Source organism: Dendropsophus ebraccatus, chromosome 1 (genome assembly GCF_027789765.1).
Source record: "Dendropsophus ebraccatus isolate aDenEbr1 chromosome 1, aDenEbr1.pat, whole genome shotgun sequence".
Taxonomy (NCBI): Eukaryota; Metazoa; Chordata; class Amphibia; order Anura; family Hylidae; genus Dendropsophus; species Dendropsophus ebraccatus.
In genome coordinates this window covers 119,341,949-119,356,524 of record NC_091454.1, presented here as the reverse complement: position 1 = coordinate 119,356,524, position 14,576 = coordinate 119,341,949, and the positions used below count along the sequence as shown (strand labels likewise).

The window sequence follows — 14,576 nt, the reverse complement described above, 5'->3', positions numbered from 1 at the left end:
ATCAACATGATATTAATAAAAACTGGAGATCATGGCGCAAAAAATGACACCAACCCTGTAGGTGGAAAAATAAAAGCGCTATGGCTCTTAGAAGGCGAGGAGGAACATTGCATTAATTTGACTCGGACTTCCATGCATCAATGGGCTCGGTCTTGAAGGAGATAAAATTGCTTGTACTATTGATATTTATTGATTTCTGTAAAATGACATTTAAATGACAGTTACTCTTTAAATCAAATTAATATTTGGTGTGACCACCCTTTTTGCATCAGTTCTTCTAGGTACACTTGCAGAGTCAGAGATTTTAAAGGATTATAATCAGGTGTATGATTAACCAACTATACCAAACAGGTTAGATTGATCATCATCATTTTCATAAGTAAGTTCAAACACAGTCATTAACTGAAACAGACTAAAAGATTAAAAGATTTAAAACTGGGTATTAACCAAACTCAAGGTTGATATATTTATAAGTATATATAATTTCAAAACAGACTTTTATGATGTAATGTTAAAAGGAAGTGGCCATGTTTTTGTAGCTCAAAGAAACTGGCAATGTCAAGGACTGGGGATTCAATGACTAAACTATGCATAAAAATATAAAAAAAACTGAGGTACAGAAAATGACAGCAGGTGCTCTGTACTGAGGAGACAAATTTGGAATATTTGGTTGTAACAGATAGCTTGTTTTCTGATGGGCTAGAGAGAGGTATAATAATCAGTGTCTGTAGGCAACAGTGAAACATGGTGGAGCAGAATTTTAACAAATGCATAGAGATGAGCGAACCGGGTTCGAGTCGATCTGAACCCGAACGTTTGGCATTTGATTAGCGGTGGCTGCTGAACTTGGATAAAGCTCTAAGGGTGTCTGGAAAACATGGATGCAGCCAATGACTATATCCATGTTTTCCACATGGCCTTAGGGCTTTATCCAACTTCAGCAGCCACCGCTAATCAAATGCCGAAAGTTCGGGTTCGGATCGACTCGAGCATGCTCGAGGTTCGCTCATCTCTACAAATGAAGTTGGGAATTTGGTGAGCACTAATGGTGTCCTTATTGTTGAGAAATACAGGCAGATACTTATTCATCATGCCAAAGTTGTGGCTACCAAGCCCACGCTAGGAATTTGAGCTGGTTCTCCCTGATTTGTGGGAATCGGCGATTAAGATAGCAGGGAAGAAGTGGGATTCCTAGATTAGTTCCTTCTTTATCAAATTGTAAGCGTATCATTATGATGCACTTAAAAAGAAAATTACCAGTAGCCACTGGTGTTCATGAGCTATAGTTTTCTGGCATCAAATCATGGCAATTGCTCTAGGCCTTAGATACCCTAATCATGCGGATTCCATTATTATCTAGGTGCTAGGTTTGGCTAGCTGAGGCCAGATCAACACCTAGTGATTTATGCATAAAGAGCATTTTACAATATCTAACATTACATAAAGCCATCTTGTTCCATCTAAATAAACCCAAGTTAAAATCTATGTAAAACCTGAGCAAAAAACGCCACCCCTAATCTAAACCATTTTTTGTACCAGATTTTAATGTAACCTTTATTGAAAGGATTGTAAATAAAATGACAGAAAAGGCTACATGCTCAAATAAAACATTAATCTACCTCAGGGGTGGAAAACTTCTGGCCTGCAAAGTCCTCCAGTCTGGCCCCCGGCCCACAAGCTACTGCCAAAGTATGCCTGCTCACTTCTTTAGCACGATCCTTAGCAATCAGTGTGGGCAGTGTGGAGAGGGGTGGGCACACTGCTGTTGTCAGGTACCGCTAGGCCGCTGCGGCGCTATGCACACTTCCGCCTCAACACACACACCAGCAAGCAGGCACCAAACCAACAGCAACAGGTTGAGTTCATAATATGCAATTATTGATTAGCAATAGACTAATTCTGCCTGACCAGAGAATGGAGTCTACGGCAGAGGCGGAGATGTGAGCTGCGGAATGTTTGGGTATGTGCCCAGGTTCCTACCCTACCCTAAGAGTGTTGAGTGGACCTGTCAAATTGTTTGTTGGAGTGGACCTGTCAAACTGTTTGGGTTTGGCAACATAGTTTAAACCAAAACACTTGCCATTTGAACCCCCCCCCGGCTGCAGAAGTTGGATGCGGTATCCAATCTTTGCAGCTGCAGAGAATCAAACGCTGAGCCTTTAGGTTCAGAGAGTGTTGCTGAACCCAATTTGACATTTCCGCTCAAAACTATCTTTTTCACTAGAGATAAGCGAATCTCAAGCACACTCAAACCCAAAAGCTCAGCATTTGATTACCAGTAGCAAAAGAAGTTGAATGCAGCCGGAGGGTGCAGAGTGCTCAGGTTTGGACAAGCCAACAGCTGTATCTATGCTTACTAGACTAGACAAACCAGAGCGCGTTCGAGATCCCTCACACTGGTATAGAACACCTGCAAAACAGAAGGGCACTTTCCTATTTGGTGGCCCTGTAAACTTATTTTTTTTTGTTTTGGACTGCCTCTCACAATTTATACACCCAAAATTCAGGAGACTGCATTCTCTGGACTCCTCTATGGGGCTGCTGAACATTTCCAGCGACTAAACATGAAAATGATGAGCAGCCACATAAAGAATAAAGAGAGCGCTGGCTGTGCACCTTTTATTCCTGACAATTTCAACAACAACAACAACAACAACAAAAGTCTCAAACTACACCTGGTGCCCTAAAGGTTATTTTTGTAATGTTATATATTTTCTAATGTACTTTCTGTTATACTTCCTCACAGTTTTTAAGATTTATGCTTGCTGTAATCCAATAGGTACCTTAATTCTTTACTTTCAGTGGTGAAAAGTCTGTCCACAGACATTGATTTCTAGACACATCGCTAATACAGATATTGAAACTATGATCAGTCATGTACTGGTGTATCCATTACAAGACTAGTACAGATTCTATCCACTGAAAGCAACAACTATGCTTTCTGTTCCATTGGCTGTAAGCAGAAATCCTAAAAATGTACATAATTTACATTTGTATAATAAAAAATTTATTACATTCTTTCCAGTGATAACTTATATGTCATGGCATATAACTGCACAATAGAGGACTTTAGGTATTGTGCAGTTAAAATCCATAATAAGACCAGAAGACCACAACATATGAAAAAAACATACATTTTATTGGACAACTGCAAGCACCTTAATTCACAATTGGTTACTGTTACAACACGGGGTATTTTCACATCTAATTATTGCAAAGGCTTGTGATTAAACCGCAATGGATAAGTTGAGAAAAGAAAAAGTGGCACCATAATTTGTAAAACCAGAAATAAATTTACATTCAATCCACAGACTTCTAAAAGAGGTTAAACAGATCTCTGCTTACATTCTAAAATCTGCATCACCTATTACATTTTATTTCTACTCTGTATTATAAAGGGAGCACTTGAACAATCTGAATATTGAAAGGGAAAGTCATTGCTAGTAGTTTATTTATCCAAAATACAAGTAACCAGTGCATTTCTTTTAAAAAAATAATGCTGAATTATATGTACAACTAAGCAATTGTGGAATGGGCTATTTAATGCTCCGAATATTACACCAAATGATAGCTACTAAGCCCACTGCACTACATACTGAAGCATAAGGTTGGTTTTAAAATCTTTAAGTTATTTTGCATATGTGCAAAAATATAATAAAGGTAAACTTGGACATCATACACATCATGACCCCAGTGGCAATTTCAATAGCGAACGTAAATTACAACATTACTATGCTCTTACAAGAATACTAACTAGTTTTAGTTTAACACAAAAAGTTGAGAATTTATTTCTTACCTAAGATCCCTGTTAAACAAGATTTAATTTTGAAATTCTTCAAACTTCCCTCAACTTGAACACCACTTTTTTTTTTACTTACTTACTTTAAGTGGTATTATTAGATAAAAGAATTTATAATTTTCACACGTCTCCTCAACAAAAAGACATGCAATAAGTTTCCTACATATTCATCTGGAATAAGATTTTACTTCTCCCCTTTACAGACAAAAGGGTAACACAGTAGCACTCTTGTTGGAGGAGCATCATTTCATAGAAGTTTATCTTCTCAGTATACTCCTGTGCTCCGTGCCAAGGAGACAGATGGGGGCATGTTCATGGGGTATACAATGCAAATGGTCTGTCTGTCATAGACTAATGTATTTTGCAAAGAGGAGGTAGCTGAAAGTATACAGATATGGGCTTGGCCTCACCTGCACAGATGAAATGTTGCTGCAGCAATTTTAAAACCTACAAAACATTATGAGTGTTCTAATGTGCATACATTGATTTAATTACAAAGAAGTCAACTTCCCCTTAAGTGCCACTTGGGGTAATTGTTTAAAAAAAAGTGGAGCAGCTTCATTTAACAAAACTCAGGAGATGCTTATACACCTTCTAGAAAACAAAAAAAAAATTCATTACATGCACAATGCTAAAATTATGTTGGGAGAGTAATCTGCTTTGGAACTGTAATCCCCTTACCTGTAAGTAACCCTTCATTGCTAGATGGTGCTAGATAATATACTGTAGCCCTCTAGCACAATATAAGGGTGTTAATGAAAATAAACATTTACAAAGTGAATGTACATACACTATAGTACAAGTATGATAACTACTCAGTTAAGGTACAAAGTTTACAGGGTCCTTGTATTAGACCTGTTTTTTCTTTTCAAAAGCTTGGATTTACCCAACATCTGCTAAAACTTATCTTCATAAATAGTTACAAAATCTGGCAGACACATGAAAAAAATGTACTTCTTGTTCAAAAACTGGACATCCGAAGCCACGTAACATGAAAAACAAGACCAGATTTCATTTTTTTTCCTTAAATTTTTTTCCCAAGTCCCCATCCCCTGAAAAAGTGGGTCAGTAAAGCTTACAGCTGAAGACATAGAGGCTAATTTTTCCAATGACCACAGTGCACACCAAGCAAAGGAAAACAAAAACAGAAACAAAGTACAGTACTTCAAAAAGAAAGTCTGAGGCTAAAGCCAGATCACTCATAATCCTTTTATCGATACTGAGAAAGTCAGTGATTAGTTCCAAAGGAGCAGAGCAACTCTGAAGACCAAAACATATTCTAAGAACTTAACCAGGGATGTCTCAGACACTCGCCAGCAGATGCACGTTTTTCTGGGACCATTTCCAGCATAGGAGTGAGAAAATCTGTAAACTGTGCAGCATCTTCATGAGGCCACCCGTACTTCTCCACTAGAACGTCAAAAAGACTCCACGGCTTCAATTTAGTGATGTGTCGAAGCTCTCCTAAATGGTTTAAAGCACATTTTTAGTAAACGGATACAGATTTAGGCTGGGTTCACACTACGTATATTTCAGTCAGTATTGTGGTCCTCATATTGCAACCAAAACCAGGAGTGGATTAAAAACACTGAAAGGATCTGTTCACACAATGTTGAAATTGAGTGGATGGCCGCCATTTAATGGCAAATATTTGCTGTTATTTTAAAACATTGGCTGTTATATTAAAATAATGGCAGTTATTTACTGTTATATGGCGGCCATCCACTCTGTGTTTTTAATCCACTCCTGGTTTTGGTTGCAATATGAGGACCACAATACTGACTGAAATATGCGTAGTGTGAAGCCAGCCTCAGGCTGTGTTCACACACGTATGGCCATTTTTTAATGTAATTTCTATTAGTTCTTTTCTGCAATTTATTTTCACAACATTGTGGCAAAATAGTTACTACTTTACTGTAAATTGCACAAAAGGCATTAAAAACTATGTACCTTTTAAATGTCTGTATATGATACTAGCATAGTTCTCCGTGAGTAATGTAAACTTGATATCCTCAGTTTCTACCAGGTTGTTTTAAAATCCAAAAGTAGATGGCATAAAAACTAAACTAGGCCACAAAAAAATTTTTTGAGTCCAAAATGACATCCATTATTTTGAGGATTGGCTGGCCGTCAGTGCAATAACAGCTGCTGGTACATTATTCACGTTTGGGTTAACCAATTGCCCTTTGGGTGTGTCTTTAATTGAAAACTCTATTGCATTTAACAGTAAAAAAAGGAGAAAGGACTGTGAAAACGAAAAACTGTGTGAACAACTAAAAAATAATGTCTGCTGTTTGTAAAAGACGTCCGAAAATTTTTGTCATGATCATTATTTTGACATCCAAGCAGAAAACGTCTGTCATTTTATACACAGTGTGCATTGGACGCCCGTCATCCCATTGACTTCAATGTATTGCATTGAAATCAGTTAAATTGCGGCAATAACTGCCGTCTTTTTATATAGAAAAAACAAACGCATTTTGACGTTGTGTGTACATAGCCTTATAAAGGAATTTATTAAATTGAACATGCAATCTGAGCTGCAGGATTCATGTTAGGGCATGTTCACACTACGGAATCCGTGGAATTTCATGTCTATTGTTTGGGCGGATGGTGAACTTTGCATGAGACATCCTACTGAATCAATGGGACTGGCAGAACTTCAAGCGGAGTCCCTGGTGCGAACTCCATAGTGTGAACATACCCAAACAAAGCAGAATGATATATAGTTTTGTGGGAAAAGATTCAGTAGAACTTTATTCATTTTATTTCCTGGCCATTGTGCGCTGAGTAGTCCAGTGGGTGCCCTCATCCACTGATTGAATCTTCTCTGTAATAGTATCCATACAAAGACATCTGTCAATCAGCAGGTAAGTCCACCCACTAGACTTCCTTAGCCCCCTAAAATTCAGAGAAGAATTAATATGAAAGAGTGGATGATTTCTACACAAAGTTTCCCATAAAACTATCAATGTCCTAAGCAACTGCTCTATGACAGTCCAGCCAAAGGCTATTTTACCCTTCCAGCATAAGCCTGGTGAGGGTAAGCGGCTGCCCTGCTACCCCCAAGCTTGAGGTTCCATATTCACAATTCCAGTACCCGCTAATCCTGGTGTGACTAGCCAATTCACACTGGGGTTTTTTCGATGGAAAAAGGGGTCACTTTCATAATATAAATAAGACGCACTAAAACAAAAAATTGTTGTCACAAATAAAACCATCAGGGTCTAATAATGTTCCTTACTATTCTAGATCTATATTGTCTTTATATTGTTACAATATCTTGGTCGTTTGGTAGACATCTCTGGCAATGTATACAGTGGGAAATTATATACGGTTATGGTACTATATTATAGAATAACTCGCCAGTAATTCTATTTTAATAGAAATAAAAAAAGGTCTTATTTTAGAGGAATTTTTTTTTATTCTGATTATACTCACCGCGTTACTTCGGAAAGGATTTTTACAGTCCACACATTACTCCCTGAGTGAATAGGCATTGTTGTGGCCACTGGAGCCAGCAGTGTATAAGGGGAGGAGGAAGCAAGACAGCTGAGAGGGTAAAATCTCTCTTGCTTAAGTGTTGCTTTAAAGGGGTTGTGAAGGGACTATTTTTTATGTTTAAAAAATGACCAGGCTGGGCTTAAAAAGGGTTGTGCGGAAAAAAAATCATACTTATCCATGCTGCCAGGGCTGCGGGGGGACATGTCAGTAACATATACTTACTTGTCTGTCTATGCTGCAGATGCAGGTTTCTGGGCCGCCCGGTCTACATTACAGTTAGAAATTTTATAACATCCGATGAAGCCCCACTCCCATAGGAAATGGCAGTTCAGTCAAATGGCCATTGCTGCTGTGTGTGTGTGTGTGTGTGTGTGTGTTGGTGGGGGTGGTGGGTGCTCCATTGGATGGTATTAAAATGCTGACAGCTGCAAAGATTAGACGGCCCAGGAACTGCTAGCAGAGGAGGACAGGTAAGTATACATTTACTGACATGACCCCCACAGCTCTGGCAGCATGGCTATGTATGACAACCGCCTTATGCAAAAAGATAAATCAGGTACAATCTTACAAATAATGTGCTGTTATAATATGTAATGTTTACTAAAATGCAAGTCAAATTGGACAATATGTAGATTACTATATGATTTAGGATAGATTAAAATACATACTGCTCTGTGGTGTAAAAACACAGTTACCTTTTTTGTTGAAAAAATCCTTGGAATATTTTCCCAACATAGCAAATTTTCGAGGGATTTTTCCCAGCAGTTCAGTGATCAATGCTATGTGATCTGTGTTTGAAGAACATTGCCAGCAAAACAGAAACATACAACTTATCAGTACACTTCATACATTTATGAGTCAGGCCCGGCACAGACAGAATCAACTTGCATGCTGTCATATCACAGGTTCTGTGGAATCTGGATATGATGTGGCTGCAGCATCAGAGAAGCCTCCAATATATCTGCTGCAATAACATTTATTCCCCGAGTACTTAATGACAACCAAATTATGAATGCAAGTCTGTAGTTGTCAGACATAATGAACCAACTAAATGTAGCTTCTGTTACATCCAAAGAACAGCAGCAAGGATTTCACTCTGTCTGCATCACAGTGCCTTCTGTAGGGAAGAGGTACTACCTCTGCGATTGAAGAATTCCCGAGAATATTTTCCAGACAGAGCAAAGTGTCTTGGGATATTGCCTAGAAGCTCAATGATGTGTGCTATATGGTCTATGAAGGAGAGAAAAAGAGGAGTGAAGGAGTGAGAAAAAAAGAACAGAATGAAATAAGAAAAATAAAGGGAGGGGAAACAGAATTAATTACAAAAGAAAAAAAACCTCAAAACCAATTATGTGGCAAACCCATGCAAATCAGCAACACCATTAGTAGTATATGTGACTAGTGTTCATGTTGCAGAATAAATCAACCAAGCAATAAAGCATGGGAATGAATAAGTTCACAGACAGAAAATAGAAAAGCCTTGCTATGCCAGTTAGGAAATTAGTCCTTTAGTATGTTTTTTTTTAACCACTAGCCTGAATGCATTGTCTAGAAATAGCATAAAGAGAATAAAATTAGTACAATAAGCTGAACCTTCTATATGTTTAATTATAAAATGGTCAGAGCTAGTCTATATCTACTGTCTCAAAAAAAGAACATCCTGCACTATAATGATCCAGCTTACGCTTTATGGGAATGTACAACCAATTCTAACTTCTCATAACATTATTATTTTTACCAAACTCTAGTGAAGAGAATGGCGAAAAACGTCTGTCAACTTGCAATGGCAATGTTTTTCTTAACTCACAAAAAATTCCACTAGAAACATAAAATATGTATAAAACACACACATCCTACAGAGTGTCATGCAAAAGTCTTTGTGACTGTCTGGAGAGAAGCAAACAAGTGTGGCCTGTGTCAGAAAGAGTCTTGATGATATCAGAGCTCTGTGGAAGCCATACCATCCTTAATTGAGTTAGGCTACGTTCACACGTAGCAAAAGTGGCGGAATTCTCCGCCACAGAATGCCACCAGCCTCCCTGTCATAATGACAGTCTATGGGAGGCTTACGTGCCTCCTCTCTCTGAGCTGAAGAGCGGACATGTTCATTCTTCAGCGCGGAGAAAGGAGCCGCGCCAGCCTCCTATAGACTGTCATTATGACAGGGAGGCTGGCGGCATTGGCAATTCCGCCACTTTTGCCATGTGTGAACGTAGTGTTATCTAGGATTTGAAAAAACATTGCTACTTTCTTCCAAAACAGCATTACACTTGTTCTTAGGTTGTGTGTGGTACAAATGGGCTCCACTCACTTCAAAGGAGCCGGGCTGTAAAACCACACCCAAACTGAGGACAAGAGTGGCTCTAAGCTAGAATGTGCAAGAGTTGAATGATCCTCATAAGGGAATGGCACTCTTTACCCTCACCTCTCTCAGCTGTACTCCAGGAGACACTTTTGTAAGGATAGATTGCATTTTCTCAATAAGCCATGGGTTGGCACTTGCTATCATCCTTATCATACTGAATACTCTTGTGGTATTAATATTCTTATCCACAAAAATAGTCCCTTTCAGTACTTTCATAGGGGGCAGGTTTAAAACCCTACATTGTAAGCTGTAGTCTACAGAATGCATTTTCACTGAATTATACATTCACCCTTCGGATTTGGCTAAATTGCTTCTCAGAGGGGTCTATGTATAACTAGCACAATAATGTTTTTGATTGCGCACTTTTTTCGTTCTGCGCAAAAATCTGTTGGAATAAGTCCTATGAACTTAATGAACTAGGTCTCCATTCTTTATGGTGCATACTTCACTCTGATATACAACAATTTTGTGCTCCCATAGTGCACTTTCCTGTATTTGACACTGGGGTCAGATCTGTTTAATACCCTACCTAGGGGCTTATTATGATGGCAATAATTGCTGCGGGTCCTAGACTGTGGACTCCTAACCTTACCTGTGTGATAAGTTTTTACAGAATAATGTCTTAGCTGCCATGATAAAAACCTATCTAGGGATAGTGGGCTTCCAGAGGGGGGACATTAAAGAGAGGATAGCACTTTATGGTGATGACGCCCTGTTATTTCTAGTGAATGCCCCTGCCACACTTCCCATAGTCATGCCACATATTACTAGGTTTCTGGCCTTATCAATAATTGGTCTAAATTTACACGGACAGCTTGGTCGATACTCTTGCTTTCTGTGGTTTGGAGGGTTAATTTGCCTAAGGTAAAATGAATTTCGCAACTTCTCTAGCACTGGCAAGCACCCATCTATAAATGAATTTTTCGTGAACTAGCATGAAGGGACAGACATGCCTGTGTCAGATTAGAAACTTTGCAGAGAGGAAAGTATGATGGTGGCTTTGTGGCTTTGAACCCCTGTGTATATCATTTATCCTTGCAATTACAACACCTCTGTCGCTAGGATGGTGATAAGAATAAGCGGCCTACTATACTTCTCTATGGGATTCCCTATGGCTCCCTAAACTATTTTGCCTTGAGGTATTCTGTGGTTGGCAGTCTGCAGGTGTATGTAGAGTGTCTCATCCTCTACTGAAGGGTAACTTTATGACTTTCTATTAGCTAACGGACAGATTTTCTCTTCGACGGATACCTCCAAATGCACACATTTTGGTCAGATCCAGGGCTGGAGGTCATTACTATAGATAAAAACAAGGTTGTTACTAGTATTGCTTCCACCAGGAGCTCTGCAGGGTGATATCCACACATGAATCCTGTGTAACGTTCCCTCACCTGGCAAGAAGCATTGGGAGCAGACGATAGGACCTATTGAGAAAGATCATTGCCAATATTTTGGGTATGGTCCCGCAACTCTTTTTATGTCAAAACACATGGTGTGTCATATTTTTAGTCACAGAACTACAAAATTTTTGTGTGATACTGGTAGCAGATCTGACTCAAATTGCACTTGATACCACCTCCCCAATGCAGATCTCATCTGTATGATGTGGTCCTGCACTCATTTAAAATACTTCTTGTTCCAGGCCATATGTATTTTTTCTGATGTGCATGATGCAAGAAAGGATCTCTCCCAGCTCTTCAGCAGTGTCTCCTAGCATATGTGGATGATCTGACACTCAATGACCCACACAAACTAGTATAGGTATGATCTTTAACTGTATGATATGTTGTATATATTTGACACTCACAGATGCTTAATTGAATTCTATTGCTTTGCAAGTGTATCCCAATTCTAGTAATGAGGCTGGGGGGATGGCTTCTGTGTTGTATATTAATGCAAAAAAATCTTTAATAAAAAATGATTTAATAAAAAGTGTGGCACTGTTTTTGGAAGAAAGTAGCCATGTTTTTGTGAATCTTAGATAACTCCTTTAAAAGAGTTATACAGAATTATATAAATATAGTTGCTTTCCTTCAGTGCCTCTCTTGCCCTCAATATGTGCATGGTATTGCAGCTCAATTCCATTGAAGTGAATGGAACCCAGTTGTAATACCACACACACCTGAGGACAAGTGTGGCACTGGTTACATTAGAAAGAAACTATGATTTTCTAACTTTAGATAACCCCTTCAGGGTTCATGTGCTCCAGGTCTTCACTTTTCTGCATTACCAACTAATAAAAAAACTTTTATAATAGTATAACATTAAGTGCACATGTGGTGCATTTGCTCCAGAGACTTTTTACAGCAAATCTGCAGAAAGAAGCAGAGAGATCTGCAGAGAAAACTCCACTCCAGATTTTGGGCCATATTTGTCAATGCGGATTGTTCCTGTGGAATCTTATAAGGAAAAAATAAAAAATGTCAATGCGGTGAATAAATATCAGAGTTTTCTGAGCAGTTGCTCAACTGCACAAAACTACTATGTACTGAATACAGACAAAAATGGTTAATACTTTTAAAACACCAATATTATTGGCTGATATACATATGTATCTATGAAAATTTGTGAGTTAAGGCAACATTTCAGGTGGACTGACAGACCTACCCTATAGAACAGACTGTTTACTCTTTAGGCTGTGTACAGACTTTTTGCAACAGTATTTTTGCAATTTAAAACGCTACCTTTTAAAAATAAAAAATCAGCTTTTGCTGTAAAACATGTTTTTTGGACGTCTTTCCTGCTGATTTTTGGTCTGTAGCAGAATCCTGTCTTTCATTTTGGGCATATAAAAGCTAGACAAGTAAGCCATTTCCTGTTGTAGTCTGACTAATACTACTGCAGCTCAAGCAAAACCTTTCAAACCAATGCATGTCTTACACAAAGATTTAATGTCGTCTGAGTGACACTATGAAACAACATGAGCTTGCTGAACAATTTCCATCCACTTCACTCTTGATTGTGAGAAGAAATAAACACATTGAAACAATTACATGGAAACATCTGACAGGTCTGACAGCACCAAGTGTCCAATGAAATACAGCTTGATTACTTAAATAGACTATACTATAAGACACTGTGTTATAGTAAGAACGCCCTTTGTTGCCCATAGCAACCAAGAGAAGCTTACTAGAAGACAGCTTGATAAATCCCCCTGTGGGAATAATGATAAAGCTTTGCACAGTAGTGTAAAGTGTGCGGTCTTGGTTCAGTATAGTTATACTACATATGCTGCTATTTTCCTACACACGTTGAATCATAGCTGCATAATAGAAATGTTTCACAAAAGACATTTACAATAGTGAAACTTTTTTTTTGACTAATAACAGCAATAGTGGACTTTTTGTATAAACAATCAATCTTTTTATGAACTTGGTGCAAATAATAACAATCAATCAAAAAGGAGTTCAGAAACAGTGGAGCTTTTCCACCACAAATTCCGCACAAGATGCAGCCTGCTGCAATTCTGGAACATAACAGGCATGCTGGGGATCTGACAATCCGCATCATGACCTGAATTCCAGGCAGATTTCTGCCGCTAACCGAGGTTAGGATTTTCACAATCCCATTCACGTTTATTCTGCTTTCGTTTGTCACCAATTTTTGAAATTGCCACAAAAAATCTGCAGAAATGGATTATTAGGCTACTGAATTTTTATTTTTTTTACTTAATGAAAATAACCATTCCTTGAATGGTATAGTATTTTCCTCGCCCCTATTCATTTACATTTGTGGTAAAATATTTATGATGTGCTTAGAAATTACTAGGACTGAGGCAATGTGATTTTCATGTTTTGCAGAAAGAGTATTTCATATTTGAAATGAGGATTATTTCCATCACCAAAGTAGACAGACAGCAGCTCCTCCCAATGAGAGCAGTGTACGCACCTTCATCTCTAGAGTAGTCTTCTCCGGAATGTGGTTCAAATAAATAGTCTCCAGTTGCTAGTTCAAAAGCCTGGAGAAAAAAAACAAACAAGTCATAGAAAGAAAGACAAAGATAAATGTATAAAGCTGATGTTTTTTAATGGTACAATTCTAGATCTTGTGCTAGTGTATAATAATGTTTCTATACATATGTGTCGCACAATAGATGCCAGCAGTCCCTAACAGACTAGTCTCGCAAGTGTTATAAATAGAGATTTCTGCCCAGTTGTAGGCTTATTCAGACAAGGAGAGGCCATTGCTAGTGTGAGAATGCTAGAGTAGAGACCATGTCTCTGAGGACACCTTAATGTGGTGACATGGTACCCTCAATTTGATCAAATAGTTTGCTAAGATCCTCATTTTTAAATATCTATAGAGTAGGTTTTTATCGTGTGTATGCCAGGGGGTGTATATACGGTAAGCACTTGCACCTGTAGGTTGCTATTGCACTTTGTTTTTGTTTTTTTAATTGACTGCAGCAGTGTCCCAACCCAGTCACTGTTTGGCTGAGCAGGCAATCCATCAATAGGCTACATCACCTACAGTTGGAGGAGTTGCAGGACAGCTGGAAATCGGCAAGTCAGCGCTGTAGGGGCACAGGGATGGGTAAGTATGCTTTCTTTATTATGTTACCGCACCCCTCTGCTTGAGATTTTTAACTTTGGTGGGACTTCTCCTTTAAGTTACATTATCAGTTTGATCAGATCTTTTAGCCACACACATGTGCCACAGATCCAAAATGGACATTTCACTGGTAAAACTCCTGTAATACTGAAGTGCAAGCACTAAATGGCTGTCTAGTAGCAACTCCCAAAATAGAAGTCATGTGTTGCTATTTACTTGTGCCAAGACTCACTGCCCTTTTGGACACAAGGTGGTTGTGGGGGGTACTATTAAGTGTACTGTCCAGGACCATGAAGAAGCTCCAGTCCTCTACGTATAAACTGATTAACAGCTTCCAACTGGTCTTTCTGGCTTTTA

The 14,576-nt window shown here is 38.6% G+C and overlaps 1 protein-coding gene across 6 annotated transcripts in view; it reads right to left on the bottom strand.

Annotated features, from left to right (window-relative positions):
* Positions 1 to 3,118: 3,118 nt before the first annotated feature.
* Positions 3,119 to 14,576, bottom strand: part of SRPK2 (SRSF protein kinase 2) — a 124,224-nt gene continuing 112,766 nt past the window's right edge. For 4 of the 6 annotated variants that reach the window (XM_069977740.1, XM_069977731.1, XM_069977712.1 and 1 more), the window contains 3 exons: positions 13,557 to 13,626; positions 8,441 to 8,533; positions 3,119 to 5,263 (listed from right to left, as the gene is read on the bottom strand). In XM_069977740.1, coding sequence (XP_069833841.1) covers positions 5,079 to 5,263; positions 8,441 to 8,533; positions 13,557 to 13,626 — 348 coding nt within the window. In that variant the 3' untranslated portion in view covers positions 3,119 to 5,078. Of the gene's footprint in view, positions 5,264 to 7,998; positions 8,092 to 8,440; positions 8,534 to 13,556; positions 13,627 to 14,576 lie in introns of all 6 variants that reach the window. The other 2 variants (XM_069977758.1, XM_069977722.1) reach the window with 2 other exon arrangements.